This window comes from Ailuropoda melanoleuca, chromosome 1, assembly GCF_002007445.2.
Source record: "Ailuropoda melanoleuca isolate Jingjing chromosome 1, ASM200744v2, whole genome shotgun sequence".
Lineage (NCBI taxonomy): Eukaryota > Metazoa > Chordata > Mammalia > Carnivora > Ursidae > Ailuropoda > Ailuropoda melanoleuca.
In genome coordinates, this window is record NC_048218.1 from 131,948,737 (window position 1) to 131,966,744 (window position 18,008).

The window sequence follows — 18,008 nt, forward strand, 5'->3', positions numbered from 1 at the left end:
TGATATCACATGGCTAGCATTTAGTTAGTGCTGCCAAGGGCTTCATAGACACCAGCTCACTTAATCTTTGCAGATCTCTATGAGAAGTTATTGTTTTACCCATTTTAGTCACAAGACCTCAAATCGATTTGCCAACTCATGTGGCCGGAAGGAGGGAGTCTATTCCCAAAGCTAGACAACGTGCAAGGAGAGACTAGATCACACCCAGTTCTGTGCACCATGATCCTACAGTAGAAGAGGTGGAGAGGGAGGAGGCCAAGAACAGGAGAACAAGGAAAAACTCTGTAGGACATGGTCACTTTCAGGGAGAACTTAAGACTCCCTCTTACGAAGATCTCCGCACAGTCTGCACACGGTATCACAAAGGCACTCTGGGCTAGCGTGGTGGAGTACTAGGGAAAAAAATGGGTGATGGAGTGCAGTGCAGTTTGCACATGGAACTAAATTAGGAGAGAGGGTGAAAATACTTAAAGATGTCCAGCCGAGCTATTAGGAGAAATGTATACCTTAGGAGACAAAAAAAAAAAAAAAAAAAAAAAAAAAAGGACTGAGGTTTTATGAGTGTTTTGGCTTGAACATCAGCATGTATTGCAAAGGTCAGAACTCAGATTGATCATTGCTAGAGAGATTACAGATAACGCCAAGCAGTTGATGTGCTTTCTCAAGAGCTTGAGTGTGGAGACAAAAAAAGCAGAGAGATCACTACAGGTTTTATGCATAATTCAGAGGTAAGAAGACAAGGACAAATAATTGTATGTGAAGAAATAAAAACAAAAGAGTGTAATTCATTTGGAAGTTAATGGGAGGCCTGCACTCAAGGGAAGAGAATAATATGTTCTCTGGCAGATGAAAATTCAGGAAATAATGGTTAGAACGTGGTCAGGAAGGTTCTTAAAGGTATAAATTCAGTAGGGTAGGGTAACAAATTTAGTAGGGTAGGAGGCAACAAAGAAATGGAGTACTTTTCCTCCCCCTCCCCCTCCCCCTCCCCCTACAAAGGGGGGCAACATGAATCTAGACCCTAGAAGGAGGATGAGGCACAAAACTGAGATTTGATGAAGAATGAGTTCCAAAAAACTCTTAAATTCTATCGTATGCCCGCCACATATCCATAGACTCAGACTAATCATCAGAATCCCTTCAATGGTCAGAATCTCTGATACATTTAAGACCAAGCCTGGTTTTGCTCTCAGATTTCCATATAGCCATATTGATCTTGTCAGTTTAGCCCTATAGAGATGCTGGGACTTTTTCTTTCCTTATACTAGGCTGTTGCATTTTTCCTCAGTTTACGAAACTGTTCTAAAGATACAATCGCAACATGTATCTGCTTGACAGAGTAGGAGTCAAATCTCTGAATTATGTGTAAACCCACAGAGCCAAGCGCCTTACCCCTGCCGCAGAAGCACTTAGGTTAGAGCTGTTGTTTTGCAAATATATAAAATTTTAGTTCTGGTTTTGGTTTACCACTGAAACTCACTGAAGATTACTTTCTTCATTTAATTGACTAACAGCAAATTGGGCAAGTTATTACCTGCATACAAGCATCCTTTAAAAAAATTAAAATGGTTACTTGAAACAGCATCCCATGCTGTTATCTCATTTCTAAAGTGGAGCTGGATATAAACTTATATTGAAATGATATCACAGAAAACAGCACCCTGACAGCACTTGAAAGGGTCTAAAATAGTCCAGAAATTTTACTTCTTTTATATATATATGGGTGTGCATGTATATATACACTTACATTCATTTAACTCTGTTTCTGAGGGATGTTTTCTAGGGACTTCATGCTTTTTATGGATAACAGCTAATTACTTTCTTACCAGTACTTTTGCCTTTGATTCTTAAGAGAGATCTGTGGAGCCAGCAGGTTTATGCAATCATGCACAGATAGACAGAGTCAATGGCATCAGCTATCACAAATGTGGAAACTACCACAGCACTTTGGAAAAAGGTCGAAGTTCTGCCAGCATTTACAAAAGATAATTTGTTACTTGACATTGTTAATATCACTTGATAAATGTTTTCTGAATTTTATATAACATTGGTAATTTTAAATAAATCTTAATTTCCCTATGATACTAAGTATTGAACACCTAGAAGGAAATCAAAGCTTTCTTTTCTTTTCTCCTAAAAGACTAATGTTAAATTATGCCATCACTCAGTTATACCATCATTTCTTTTGCCTATTCTTAAAGAGAGCGATTCTTTAGTAGCTGGTAAGACATGACTTCAGATAAAATAAATTGAAATAATAATTGTTTATTAAAATAGCCCATATTTGACTTGATAGTCCATATTTTTTTAAAGATTTTATTTATTTGACAGAGACAGAGACAGCCAGCGAGAGAGGGAACACAAGCAGGGGGAGTGGGAGAGGAAGAAGCAGGCTCTCAGCGGAGGAGCCTGATGTGGGGCTCAATCCCTTAATGCCGGGATCACGCCCTGAGCCGAAGGCAGACGCTTAACCACTGTGCCACCCAGGCGCCCCTCGATAGTCCATATTTTAAATAATACAACATTTATATTACTTTATAATATCAGCTTGTATTATTTCCAGTTATGAAAAAATAATTTGTAGAAATCACTTAATGTTAATGACAATATGTGAGAACAAGAACATGAACTTGAACATGGAACAGTCCAAAGTAAAGTTTAAAGTAGAGGTATAGGGGCGCCTGGATGGCACAGCGGTTAAGCGTCTGCCTTCGGCTCAGGGCGTGATCCTGGCGTTGTGGGATCGAGCCCCACATCAGGCTCCTCTGCTATGAACCTGCTTCTTTCCTCTCCTATTCCCCCTGCTTGTGTTCCCTCTCTCTCTGGCTGTCTCTATCTCTGTCGAATAAATAAATAAAATCTTTAAAAAAAATAAAGTAGAGGTATAAAAATGGATTAAACACTACATATATTTGCATTTTAACTGCAATAATAAAATTAATTAAAACCAGTGTTTCAAGAAATAGCAGGTACATACATATAACTTTCTTCCTCCCATCCCAGGTGTATCAACATCAATTTAGTACTCATGCCAAACACACGATGTCCCATGTTGTTTTCACATCAGTTTTTGAAGGCTAATTTCCTGGGTTTCAACTGATGACTTGAGGCTGAAGCTGCTCTTTGACTGTCAGCACAACTGCCACTAATACCATAATTCAGTGTCTTTCTGTGTGCGTGTGCACACCCGCTCACGTGTACACACACGGGTGCATAATGCATGCACAAATCTTTTTGCATGTGAGGAAATGGCTTATAACTGGTCCTAAAAGGAACAAATTGTGGTAGTGAGTGGGGAGGGTGAAGACTATTTTCAGTATGTTTCTGCATTTTAAGGAAGTCTTAATGTCACTGTGGTGAGAATAAATATTAAAATGACTAAATAGCAGAAAAAGAAGCGTCAGAGAATACTGCATGAGTTATCACCACATGACTGGTTGAGACAGAAAATGCTATGAATGAGACAATTCAAGCAGTCTGGAGAATAGGTGGGAATAAGATACGGGAGTCTAAGTCTAGACTAAAATCTGCTGCACATAATTCTGTTAGTACTTTATAAGATCCTTGAGAAATGGGACAACATATATATATTTTTAAAGATTTTATTTATTTATGTGACAGAGAGACAGCCAGTGAGAGAGGGAACACAGGCAGGGGGAGTGGGAGGGGAAGAAGCAGGCTTCCAGCGGAGGAACCCGATGTGGGACTCGATCCCGGAATGCCAGGATCACGCCCTGAGCCGAAGGCAGACGCCTAACGACTGTGCTACCCAGGTGCCCTGGGACAACATATTTTCTGCATTGGTACTCTACATACTCCACACATAGGAGGATATCAAGGGCATTTTAATAATTACACCAAAGTTGCCAGGGGTGGTGGTGAGCACTGTTTTCCTGCAACAGCAATAATCAAGTGGGTATGTAACTAGATGGAAGATATTGCTGTTCCAAACATCTGTTTCCAAATTAGTGTAGCAAATTACACTATGTTACAATGCCAATAGCTTTCAACCCAGCTGGAGTCCTTGCCACAGGAAAGCCATCAGGTCGGAATCCAGTCAGTAGTGGGGTTGGATAGACTGTATGCTTAAGGTCAGGGACAGATGCTGATGGGCACATCTGCCAAGTGAGAGGACCTTAAATTATATTATTTTTTTATATACATCATTATTGACTCTACACTTCAAATTTAGTGAAAGATTTGCAAAATAGGCTAGATAGTCCAAATCCAACTTAAAATCTAGGCCTTTTAAAGTCACAAATGACATAAAATCCTTTGTTCCTTTTTAAAATTAGAGGGACTTGTGGCATATGTGGTCTTGGTACCCAAGTGGCTATACAATTTTCTAATACATAGACTAGTCTTAGGATCAGAAGAAAAGTATTCCTATTTTGACTGTTTCAGTATTTTTTCTCTTTGTCTCTGATCAAACCATGGCATTATGGAAACTACACAAGATTGGAGTAAGAAGACCTAATTTCTCTATTACCTGCTACTAAATCGTCACATAACATTGACTCTGACATCTGTTTTCTCCAGGACTCGTTTCTACCACTGAAAAAAATAGAGATGGGGTTAGATGACCCTAACTCTAACAGCGGATAATTCAATGCATTCATTTCAATTTTTTTGTGTGTTTCAACTTTCCCATTTAAAAAAAAAAAAAACCTTTTTTTTTTTTTTAAAAGATTTTATTTATTTATTTGACAGAGACAGCGAGAGAGGGAACACAAGCAGGGGGAGTGGGAGAGGGAGAAGCAGGCCTCCCGCTGAGCAGGGAGCCAGATGCGGGGCTCGATCCCAAGACCCTGAGATCATGACTTGAGCCGAAGGCAGATGCTTAACGACTGAGCCACCCAGGCGCCCCCCAAAAAATCTCCTGATCCACAAATAAAGCAGAGTGATTCCTGGCCTTTAGGAGAAAGGCATGATACACTGACAGTCTCTTGATATTAAATGGACACACCTTAGAGTTAGGGAGGTTTTCTGCCCTGCCAAGTACCTTCCATCACAGTTCCTTTTTAATTCTATAAACATTTACTGAGTTTTTTTCGTTAAGAACTAAAGTGTGTGCCTTAAGAGTTATATGATAAATGATTGCTATTGCCTTAGTCCCTAAGATTCGTATAGTGCAAGAGTAGTAATGTGTATGTTCATGTGTATCTTCCCCTCATACAGTCTCTTGAAATTGGTACATTATCATAGCTTTCAGCTTCAACACCCTCATCAAATACCTTTACATTTAGAAGAGTGGCCATAATACTTCATCGTATGTAACTGTCTTGAGTTTGTTAGTATTGGAAATAAGACTTTTGGGGAGCTAATAAAAAGTTTTCCAAGGACAAGTGGTTGTAAAAAGTAATCGTCTAACATGGTGTTAGCAGCTCCAGTGAGCCCAGGGAAAATGCATTGCAACAGCATGGGGTTTTGTAATAGCATTTTAGCTTCGTGCCCTGTTCTTCTCTAAGGAATTTCCTTATTCTCTGCATTAAGCAATAAGTAATATATCCTGAATATGTATGAAACTTAGTTTGACTTCTACCAACTAAGTGTAGAGGTGACAGAAAGGAAAAAAAAAAAGAGACAGTAATAGCATGGTGTAAAAGAGGACTAGTCTAAGAGTCAAGAGCAGGGTTTTTGTGATGGTTCTGCTGCTATTAGAGTGCCCGTGGGCCAGCCACATATTTCCTCAGAGCCTCAGTGTGCTCCCCTGGAAGATGTGATAATGTTCAGTGTCCTTTCCCAAATCATTATTCTATGAATTGATGCTTCCTGGTGAGGCAAAAAAATAGGTCGGATTGTTCCTAAATTCATGGGTCTGTTTGGGCTCATTTTCTGTGAAATACTTTTCTTCCTCTTTCTCAAGCACAAAGATGGACCTTTCCATTCTGGGCATTCTTCCCAAGGTATTTAATTGGAAATAACTGCCGGCTACTATCTCACCTTTGTTTGCTCCGGTTACCATAGCTTTACAGACTTGTGGCTCAGGGAGTGAAAGCCGTGGAGAGAAACTGGGAGAGCATCTCTAACTCCCTCAATGAATAGACAATGAAATTGACCCTGAGGGGTCTGGTGACTTTCCACTAGTCACACAGCATCTAAAACAAGGGAACAGATTTCTAATATAGGGTTTTGTGATTCTGTCATTGGTACTTTTCCCACTTGTTTAGCTTCACTACATGGGGCATTGATGATTTGTAATGAATTCCACAAAAGACTAATAAGACAACTTCCTTGTTTCATCGTTTTATTCTTTTTTTTTTTTAAAGAGATTTTATTTATTTATTTGACAGAGATAGAGACAACCAGCGAGAGAGAGAACACAAGCAGGGGGAGCGGGAGAGGAAGAAGCAGGCTCATAGCGGAGAAGCCTGATGTGGGGCTCGATCCCATAACGCCGGGATCACGCCCTGAGCCGAAGGCAGACGCTAACGCTGCGCCACCCAGGCGCCCCTTTCATTGTTTTATTCTAAAAGTAGTAACTTAATGTTAGACTGTTGTAGCTTTTGGAAACACGTCCTATTCAGTTGCCACAAATATATTGAGTTAGGGATTGACAAGGATTTTGAGAGAGAGAAGAGAGAGAGAAAGCATGTGAGCAGCTGGGGGCGGGGTGGTGTGGAGAGGGAGAGAGAAAATCTTAAGCAGGCTCCACACCCAGCACAGAGCCCTACTCGGGGTTTGGACTCTGAAATCATGACCTGAGCCAAAATTAAGAGTTGGATGCTTAATCAACTAAGCCACCCAGTTGCCCCAGGATTGAAGATTTTGAAGAGAAGTCAAATTTTTTTTCACCGAAAACCTTTTTTTTCTTAATTTAATAAATGTTAAGTGATCATCCTCTGAAGTGTGCAACTTTTGAAGAAAAGTTAAAGCTTTCAATACTGCCAGATTTTTCTCAGTTCTTCTGCTTTGTCTCCTTAGTCTAACTGAGGGCAGAAGAATAGTTAATGTTCAAGATGATAGGAACTTTTTGGAACAGGTTTAATAAAATTTGCTTAATAAATTGTGTTATAACTGTTGCAATACGACCAGAGAGTCACTCTAAAGCTTGCCAACCATTGGCCTTAAATCAGCAGCCATCTCTGCAGTGCCACATGCTGATTCCCTTTACAAAGGTTGACTGAAAGAGGTCGCTATAATAATCTGTTGAAAACACGTCTCTTGCAATTGTATGGCAAGTTTGCAGAAGTTCTCCTGAATAAGGTCTTTGAGCTTGGTCCTTTCAGTGGCTAACCAGAAGCTCTAAACTCCCAGAAGAGCCCGTATTTACTACAAAGAAATAACGCAAACTTGTTTTCTTTTTCATAGCAAGCTGTACTCGAAGAAGGTACAGTTGCCTATCAAAATTGGGTTAAAACTGGCTCAGAAGTTTATAGACAGTTTTGGATCTTTGACGTGCAAAACCCAGAGGAAGTGGTTGTGAACAGCAGCGCAATTAAGGTTAAACAAAGAGGTCCTTACACATACAGGTGAGTCCCCACGAATAAGTGGCATTCTTTCCTCGACCATTTGTGTTTCTGAAAAGACTTCCACTTGCAAAATGATGTTGTTTTCAGATGTACTTAATTATTTTTTCCAGTGGCATATAATGAAATATTTTGTTTCTGCCTATAGAGGAATCCCAAGCTAAACATTTAATGACTATAAGAAATATGGATTTGTATTAGAAATTTGGCAGCATTAAATAAGTGCCCTACATTTAAGAAATCCCAGGTGTTGTGTCCTTGTGACGCATATTCTCAGCAACTCTGAAATATGCATGCTTAATAGAACCAAATCTATCAGAATTTTCAAAACCAGAGTATTTTAAAATCCTAAAATTGAATGTGTGTATTATACCAGTGGTTCTTGAAGTGTGGTTCCCACCCCAGCAGTATCAGCCTCACCTGGAACTTGGTAGAAATGCGAATTCTCAGATCTCATCCCAGGTCAGATGAGGCCGACTCTTGGGTTGGAGCCCAGCAGTGAGTTTTACAGACCCTCTGGATGACTGCAGTACATACCCAATTTTGAAAACCACAGCGATTACCTGATTTTATATAACTACGGTATCTGCTAAGGATTTCTATTGAAACTAAGTTCCAGGTCAGCTGGGTGTTTGTCTTGATTCAGAGCTTTCATCCTGCTGTTTTTTCCAGGACTGAGACTGAAGATATTATTCCTATATCTTATATTCCCTAATAGTTTAACACACCTTTGAATAGAACCTTCGGGTATTAGAACTAGAGGGGGACGATTAGCCAGAACTTTTCATTTTGTAAAGCAGAAAAACTGGCACCAGGGGAAGGAAAGTGATTTGTCTGTGTTCGTACAGACCTCGGAACTGGTGACTCCTAGATTTTTGTATGTATTTTTTTTTCTTCTTTAAATTACAGACTATGTGTTTTTTCCAACTATCAAGGTAGGAAAAGGGGGGGACTGAGGTGCTACAGGCACTAACCATCACCAAAGATAAGGAATACATTTATGATAGCCATGTGGGAACGTAGTTAAGTCCTGCTGTCTCATTTGTTATACAAATGTGTGATTTTCCGTCAAGAATAATTAACAACTCATTACATAGCATGACCAATTCATAACACAAAATTTCACATTTACGATGATTTCTTATAATTCATAGTTTTAATATCTGTTTTAGATAGTCTATAATTATGTAATTTATTTCTTCATACATTAATATGTTTTTAGATTGACAACTCACACTCATAATAATGGCCATTGTGAAAGTAGTGCCTGCTGCCCTAGCAGGTGATATATATACATGTTGCCAAGGGCTTGGTGACTTTTCTGTCCTGGCAGTTGTCCCCAACCCTCTTGTCTCTGTGCACATGTCTGTGACTATTCACAGTGCTATTGAAAAACACTTGGTTTTCATTGTTACAAAAAAAAAAAAAACTTGGAAAATATTTTCATTTTTTCATGGTCTTAGAGTTCTCATGTTACTATCAAAAGCCTATATGAGTATTTTGTTCCAAAACAAAATGTTGTAGCAATGATGTATACTTATGAAAATCTAGAATTCACATGTGAACTAATGAGAATCTAAGAAAAATTACTAAAAAAAACATAACCTGAGTGAACTGAATACATGTGAAGAAAGTGAATAGTTTTTAGCATTTGAGAACTCCTTTTCTGTTTTTCTGTTTGGGGAGGGTCACTTTTTTAAAGGATATTACTTGAGATATGGAGAAATATAATACTGGATCCAGCCAGAGGCTGCTCTGATAGGTGACAGCTAATACATATTTCCTTTGTAGAGACTTTAACCTCTCTCTCTAAGGGACAGAAGGGTTAGATGTACTTGATTTACTTGGAGCGGCAGTGAGGGGGAGGTTGAATTAGAGAAGTTGGATTCGCAGCTGAAGTTTACAAACAATAAATTCTAATCAACTAGGGGTCATCTTGTCACATGATGTCACCGAAATAGAGCCATTAGTGTCTATTTGGATGCCTTAAATAATGGGAAAACAATTAGTTACCTTTCAGACAAAGTTAATAATTGCAGAGTCTTCCTAACAGCTAATAGGTTGTGGCGAACTTGTCTCCACATAAATTATACCCTGAATGCAGTTGAAACTGGAAGGGTAGAAGGACGTCCCCCCTCAGAGCCACAGGCTCATTTGGCCCATGTCTGCTAAAGTGAGTTCAGTGAAACTTTGATTGACAAGGTATAACAGGGGTCAAAGCATGAAATTGCCTGGATTGAGATCTTAATTATATGTATTGCAACCTCATTGTCTCTGTGAAGAGTCAGTGTATTCCTTGAGAGTCTTCTCCGATCCAACATGACTCCTTTTTTTGTTGTTTTTAAGTTACTTTGCTTTGGCAGGAGTACAAAGAAAGCAATTTGGGGAAAAATATAAAGCAGATTTCTCCCTTTGACCTTATTAACTAACATTTTGCAAAACCTGTATACATTCTATTAAAAAAAAAAAAAGTGAGCGATTATGTTCCCTTAAGAAGTACATTCTGTAACACAGGCCTGTGTAAAGGCTTTTTCTCTTCATGCCATCTACTGGCATAATGTTGTTAGTACAATTTAAGTAAGTTAGAATCTGAGTCACTTACATTGCTGTTGTTTTAATTATTACACATACATAAGTCTTCCTGAAAATTAAAGTGCTTCAATTCTAAAGGTTAATAGCTGGTTGTCTAACTTTAAGATATAATTACATAACAGAAAATAGTTGGGTAGTAGTAGACTGTCCTGGGTGCTGTTTCAGATTTGTATATCCTGGTATGTCTACAGTACTCCAAGAAGAATAAATAATAAAGCTTTGACAAAATTACGTAAAAAATAAGTTACCTTTCCATCTTACTGTGAACTCTTTTGAAAAATGTGATGTTAATTTATTCATCCAAAAATTATTTATCAGTAACTCACCATATTATCAGGCACTGTGCTTGGGGATACAAAACACTCGTAATTCCTAACCTACAGGAATTTTCTTTTTAAAATATTTATTTATTTATTTAGAGAGTAAGGTGTGTGCGTGTGTGCACAGGAGCAAGGGCAGGGCCAGTGGGAGAGGAAGAGAGAGGATCTTGAAGGGACTCCATGAGCTGAGCATGGAGCCCAACCTGGGGCTGAATCCCACCACCCTGAGACCATGACCTCAGCCGAGATCAAGAGTCCGGTGCCCAACCACCTGAGCCACCCAGGCGCCCCCAGGAATTTACATTTTTATTATACTTGAGCGAAATGTTGTGTTTTTTGCTTTTACATTTTTTTTTGGTCCCATGTTTTTCCAGTCTTCACCTTAGCTATCTATTTATCTCATGTGTAGACATTCACATAAGTGGTAATGCAATGAATGATGAATACCTTATTTTGTCTCAGTAAATTCCCTGTACTTGCAACAGATTTTTTTCCCCCATAATAATCACCCTTCACCATGTTCCTAAAAAGTAGTTGGTACATTCAGCCTAGCGATTTTACAGCCAGGAGCTTAGAACTAAGAAGTATTTAAAATATGGCAGCAGTGGGGAGGGGAACTGGCCTGCAAAATGGGAATTTATTCCATTAGTTATCTTTCCTTCTCATTCAAGTACTGGAAAATACTGGAAAATACAGAAAAGCTGGATGGGCTGTGTACATTGAACATTCTTTCTAATATAAGAAAGGGAACTCTTAATATTCCCCTACGGGAACCCTTCTACTGTCTCCTCCTTACCCTCACAATGAAGGCTAAATACTAGAGGATAGGGTGCAACTCTTTTATGTTTGAGATCTTGCTTATTTTTGGTGGCTTTATTTCCCACCATTCTCCTTATTCTCACTCTGCAATCCAACCAAATTGAACAATTTGCATTTCTAACAATGCACCATGGGGCTTTCTACCCTGTTTCTCCTAGTTCTTGACCCTTACTCCTGCCATGGCCATCCTAAACCTGGATTTGTATCTGTTCTGGGTTTTCCCATAGACTCTGTGAAAACTCTCACGATAACACCTACTACTTTCATGCTGTGCAGATTTAAGACCCCCTTCTCTAGTTTGCCCAAGACCCAGCATTGGCTTATTTATCATTTTAAACCAATTGGTTAGCGTAATTTCTGACATATTCTTTTTTTTTTTAAGATTTTATTTATTTATTTGACAGAGAGAGAGGCAGCCAGTGAGAAAGGGAACACAAGCAGGGGGAGTGGGAGAGGAAGAAGCAGGCTCCCAGCAGAGGGCCCTGATGTGGGGCTCGATCTCACAACACCATGATCATGCCCTGAGCCGAAGGCAGATGCTTAACCACTGAGCAACCCAGGCGCCCCTATAATTTCTGACATATTCTATATACTCAAAAATTGTTACATGAATGGATGGCATGGGAGACCTGTTCACTTGAGACAGTTATTTTGAATTTTATTGATTTCTGTTTTTCAGAGTTCGTTATCTAGCCAAAGAAAATATAACCCACGACTCTGAGAGCCACACAGTCTCTTTTGTCCAGCCCAATGGTGCCATCTTCGAACCTTCACTTTCCGTTGGAACAGAGAATGACACTCTCACTGTTCTCAATCTGGCTGTAGTGGTGAGTAGACTAGACAAACAACCAAATTATTTGTTTTGAAATACTCTAGAACCGGCTATAGTTAATCTCATGATAGAACTATCATCAGATATTCTTTACCTTGTCACTTTAAAAAATATATATATTCCTATGTCATTATTTTGAATGGAGTTAAGGTCGTTTGGAAAGAAGACTAAATCAGAGCAACTGAATTGGATGACCATTTAAAGTATATCATTTAAAAAAATGGGGTCTAACTTTAAATATCTCCTTGTGACTGGCACTGAGGCAGAGAAATGTAATCATCTAGGAATTAGACAAATTACATTTTTCATCCTGGCAAGATTGGGTAATAATTTTAAAGATACAGTTAGGTTTTTTTTTCCCCTATTGAACTTAATTGTAGTATTGAATGCATCTATGTGTTACATACTAAATAGGTACTAAAATTGGTATCTCAAGCAGTGATTTTTTTTTTTTTTGTAGGCTGCAGCCCATCTCTATCCAAGTGCATTTGTTCAAGTGGTACTCAATTCACTTATCAAAAAGTCAAAATCTTCTTTGTTTCAAAAAAGAACTGTGAAAGAGTTTTTGTGGGGCTATAAGGATCCGTTCTTGAGTTTGGCTCCATACCCTGTTTCCACAACAGTTGGTGTGTTTTATCCTGTGAGTACACAAACATGAAGGTTGATTTTTTTTAATACTTTAATTGGATAAATACAATGGGATTGGTGATTTATAATTTTATACAATTTCTGATCTGGGAATAAATATCCTAATTTTTAAAAATCTGTATCTCAGATGGCTTCAGCTTTCCTGATTGGAAAATTTATCTAAAACTTAATGAAATCTCAGCTTCTTCATTTTAAATTTAATTATTAAGTTTTCATTCTTTGAGAAATACACAGTTGCCTAAAATAGGTCATAGGCCAATAAGGCTTTGAATTCTATTTTTGGTTTTGACTTCCCTTCTCAAAAAATCAAGTTTAATATATTTTTGTGTTAAATGGACTCATCTTATCATTCCTCCTTCTCCAGACCTCTTAAAATTTGTGTTAATATAAATTTAAAAGTTAGCCAACATTTGCACACAATGAGATGGACAAATCAGCAATGTCCTATTTTAATGCAGTTTGTCATGAAATACCAGTTTGCATGTTAAAGAAAAAGCGAACTCGGCCATGCACTTAGTTATAGCTTAAGGTTTTGAATTATAAATAGGACAAGCTAACTGTTACATTGGAATTTTGACTGTGAGCTGATTTGGCACTATATGTGGTATTAGTTATATTCTCCAATTCACTGCTGTTATTTTAGTTTTAGATAGTGTTTAGGATTGCAAAGCTATAGGTCAATAAACATGAATGTAGAAAGCCTCAAAGGATCAGAGATTCAGTTACTATTTTTTTTTTAACTCAAAAACTCGTAACTTTTTCTTTGGCTAATTTTTAACTTAATTTCTTGACTAATTTTTAATTTTGTAGGCCTGATTTTTAGTATCCACTTAATAAAGATCGTAACATTTAGAAAGAAAGAAAAAGACCATTGGAATATCTCTAGAAGTCTGTCCTTGTTCTCATAGGTATTTTTTCATATCCCCTCACCTCAATATAATAAGAGTAGTGATCAAAATTGCCTTACTGGTTTAGCTAGGACAAAGAGTACTAGAGTTTGGATCATGTCAACTTCTGTTACCAGTTTTTCTTCCTTTGTTTCAACCTCTAGCACTTATTTCTAGGTGCCTTTTATATTCTATCTTTTTAAAATGTTTAGGACCAATACTTTGAAAACTTCATTGCACATATATATATTTCCAACCATATAATTACAAACAACTAGGATCTGAAAACTGGGAAAGCGAGTTGCATATTTTATAACTTGGAAAATATGGCTTGTCCTGGAAGTAATTTCTTCTTGTACCTACCTTTTCAGTACAACAACACCGCAGATGGAGTTTATACAGTTTTCAGTGGGAAAGACAACATAAACCAAGTTGCCGTAATTGACACTTATAAAGGTAAAAGGTAAGTATCCAGGTTAAGTGTGCGTACGCCAAGGCAGGCGTGGTATTCATTGAACAACCGGTAAGGCACAAGCACCAACGGTGGTCCCGATCTGCCTATATCTCAGCCCTGGAAATTTTGGTTTGGACAGGTGTTAACCCTTTAGTTGTGACAGCCGGTCACACCTAGCATGTAGCCGCTGAGTATCAGCCCCACTTGAGAATTTGGTTTACCTTCACGCACAGCTTCTTTTACTCAGTGAGATCCAAAAGGACTATTTCCAGCTCTGCTGCATCGCCAGCACTGCAGGACACTCCTCCAGTTACGTAATCACAAAGGAAAGGAAGCAAATCAATCCATCAGCTGATCAGCTAGCAGCTAGAAAAACATAGCTTACTGGGTGTGTGGTACTTTTGTTTCGAAGCATATCTAATAAAAATTGTTCATTTCACTGCATGACTTCATGTGTCTATAAAGATGAAAACAATCCATGCAAATGTTTTCATGGCGTTTCCCTTCAAAAATTTTTGAAAGAATGTTCTATGTTGATAAATCAGCGTTTTTAAATGTTTATCAGTGCAAAAATGGAATTAGTACTTCAAGTACGGTTCTAAAATGGGCATATTAAACTTGAAAATAAAGACCATGCCTCCTTTGAAGTAGTAATAGAATACGATAGGTTCATGTAGTCATGATTTGCTTTTTTCCCCTAGCTCCTGACTATTCATCTGCAGTATACAGAATTTCTCCTATGTGTAAAAAATAGAATCTCAATAAGTGTCAGGGAAGAAAGTCCTTTTCTAATCAAAGTTAATAAATGTGCTTTAGACCAGTTATTTCCTGGTAAAGAATACAGTAGTCAAAATGGAAAGAGATTAAATGTTTTTATTAATATAAGTAGCCACTGCCTCACACCAAGTCCCTATCCAAAAATTGCATACAGCCATTACGTATTCACTAAGGTAGGACTTTTTCTTCTACAGATTCCATAGAATCTCCATCTTTATATAGAAAAGTCTAGTGGAAGAAAACAAACACTTCTAAATGCTTATTTCAGGGGAAATAGCATCACTCTATATTGAGGAACACGAGCATTTCTGCCATTTCAATGTTACGGAGACATTTTGAGGAGAGTTGCTAAGTGCTTCTAATTGGAGTGAGAATTCCACATCATTTTGAGATTATGACAAGATCAATTTAACTGATCATGGCAAGACTGAGCATGATTGCCAGCTTATTCTGTTTTAAAAAGAAGCAACAGCTTGCCTTGAGATGTCACTGGATAATATGCTAACAGTGGGGGAAAAAGACGGGTTTTTCATCATCAAAAAGTGACTGAGGATACAGAAAAATTATTACTACTACTGTTAGTATTGCTTCCAGATATATATACATGTATCAGTTCTTTTCTACTTGAATGCCAGCTTATACAGGTGGTTAAAAGGGAGAAAAGTATAAATTGATGATCTGCATGTTTCCAATCTCTTCTCTTCAACATCACGCCCCTCTTCTCCTCCTCCCTCAGACTGAGCTTACATCAGTTAGCCCCTTATTTTTCTCCTATTAATTTGAACACTCAATACACTACCAAGTAGTCCATTTCTCCCCATGGGGGAAAAATTCTCCCGTAGGTAGAGATCTAAATTTCTGATGTGTTTCTCCATTTTCTTTCTTCAGAAATATTCTCTGAGTTATTTCAAATTAACATTTGGCAGTTTTTATTTTATATTATAATCTGGCCCCTTAATGGTATTGGGCCCTTAACTGATCTCAACAAGATGGAACCTTCAAATAAAACATGGGCGTAATGATTTAGAACATTTCTTCAACTTACCATTTGTCACACATCTAATCTTTCTTATTTTAGTGGAAGTACTGAATCATAACAGATAAAGTAATGGGAGAAAGATGCTCTAAAAAAGAGAATGTTTGTTCACTTCCTTTCTTTTTATTCCTCAGGAATCTGTCCTATTGGCCAAGCTATTGTGACATGATTAATGGTACAGGTAAGGGCATTTATTTCATGGTAATAATCACAATGAACCCACCTGCCTCTGTCGTACACATTCCACCACTGTACCTCTAGTGTTCTGAAAGTTAAGGGTAGGCATTTACTTGTCTTTATAGCCATACAACAAAATTCAGAGTCTCTGTTGTTACATAGGCTTAGTAAATGTCTGCCTAATGTGATAGGATTTCTGAAGATTATCCTTGAGGATTAGCCTTTATTGCATGACTTGGGGAACATTTGTATGAAAGCTTGACTTCATGAACTACCTTTTTGACCACAGAAGTAAAGGGTTAAAAAAAAAAAAACTTAGAGAAGTAGTTACTCTTCATATATTTTATAAATATTGTACAGATAGTTTAAAATTGAAAGAATTTTAAAAATGAAGATAATTACAAAAGGTAAAACGTACTTCCAAGTGGGATTTGAAGCTGAGGTCAAATCCATGAAGTTGCAAGACAGAGCCATCTCTTTTGAATAAGGTGGTCAGAGTGAAAGAAAAAAGAACAAAAACTTACGGTTAGATGTCTACTAACCATGAAAAACGTGTGTAAAAATGAACGTTCTGAATTAGAAGGTGGGGGGGAAAGAAAGTAGTGCGAACCTAGATTTTACAGCAGGGTTAGATCTGACTGCTTACTCTCCTTGAAGAAAAGCAAAAGCAAAGTATAGGTTGACCTATTAGTGTAAGAATTAAGGTTTTAAAAAGCAAATGGAAATCGAATACCATGAGGTAATTAAAAACCAGAGATGAGGAGAGCTTTCAGCAGTGCAGAAGCTGAGGCAGAAGCGTGAGGTTTCCAAAGTTGGTGAAGCGGTACTCTCAAAGAAAACAATAGAATAAAGATGGAGACAGTTAAATACAAAGTTATGTAAAGGGTACGGAATGAAAAGGAAACACAGGGAATATTTACTTTTCCAAAGGTATTGTTGAGTTTCACACATCTATTTAATTTTGTTACCGCTGTCTTATAGGAAAGGAACAGCAAAAACCTTGTTGAGTTTGCTTTGTACCAAATTTCAAGAAAGACCTAAGTAAAGCATTTCTGCAAATAAATTGTCAACTGCCCTAATGCTACTCACTCCCATAATTACATAAGCATAATATTTCAGACCTTAGATACAGAGAAATATATTGTACTGCTCCTAAATAGTAAAGGATTCTTTAGGGTTTAAGGAAAAAAAAAAAACCCAAAAAACCTATTAAACAATTCTGTCCAAAGGTAAGAAGTTTTAAAAAGGACAGGTAAAGGATTCGTTAATCACATCAGGCATAAAGTTAAAGGTATCTAAGAGGGAAATAGAAGGAAAACAAACCAGGATCAGATGTAGATTGGACAGGGCAGGGAACTCTGATGAGATCTCTGTGAGAGATTCTTGGTTTATGTCACTGGGGAAAATCGACCAGCAAAATAGAAAAGGTTGTAATTTAAAAGTGCCTCTCTACCTTCTACAGTAAGTAAGAAGAGACATAAAATGAAAATATTGATATACATCTGAACTTTAAAAAAAAAGCCAGCAATCTTGTAAGTTATTTCCCCAGCAATTGGGAATAATTATGGCATAATCTTTGATGATATTTCAGAAAATGAGTCTTTAAGCTTTTTAATATATTCTTTCCTTTAATGGTCATGGTGTTGGGAAGGCAGCTGTAGACAGTATTCATTGAGCGACCTATCTGGGAAGTTCAAACTAACCTTGAAGATCCAATTCTCTCAATGCCAGAATGAAATTCACTGTGATCTTCTATTATATTTCACTCATTACAAGAGTATAAGTGAAATGTAACAAGATCACAAGGTTGAGGCATTTGACCAGAAAAAGAACCTGGATGCATAACTGAAAGATGGGTCTTCCTGTTTTCAACAAACACATTCAGTGTTGTGGCTCATTTTAGTGATACTAACTTGAGAAGCAAATGCAGGTGTTAATCTAGTTATTTCTTCATATATCCAGCGTGTGATGGATATGTTTTCCAAGCACTTGGAGAA

At 37.7% G+C, this 18,008-nt stretch overlaps 1 protein-coding gene across 4 annotated transcripts in view; it reads left to right on the top strand.

Moving 5' to 3' along the window:
- Positions 1 to 18,008, top strand: part of CD36 (CD36 molecule) — a 44,869-nt gene that overhangs the window by 18,929 nt on the left and 7,932 nt on the right. For all 4 annotated transcript variants that reach the window (XM_034667063.1, XM_034667067.1, XM_034667055.1 and 1 more), the window contains exons 4-8: positions 7,312 to 7,472; positions 11,880 to 12,027; positions 12,493 to 12,672; positions 13,939 to 14,030; positions 15,969 to 16,015. In XM_034667063.1, coding sequence (XP_034522954.1) covers positions 7,312 to 7,472; positions 11,880 to 12,027; positions 12,493 to 12,672; positions 13,939 to 14,030; positions 15,969 to 16,015 — 628 coding nt within the window. The remainder of the gene's footprint in view (positions 1 to 7,311; positions 7,473 to 11,879; positions 12,028 to 12,492; positions 12,673 to 13,938; positions 14,031 to 15,968; positions 16,016 to 18,008) is intronic.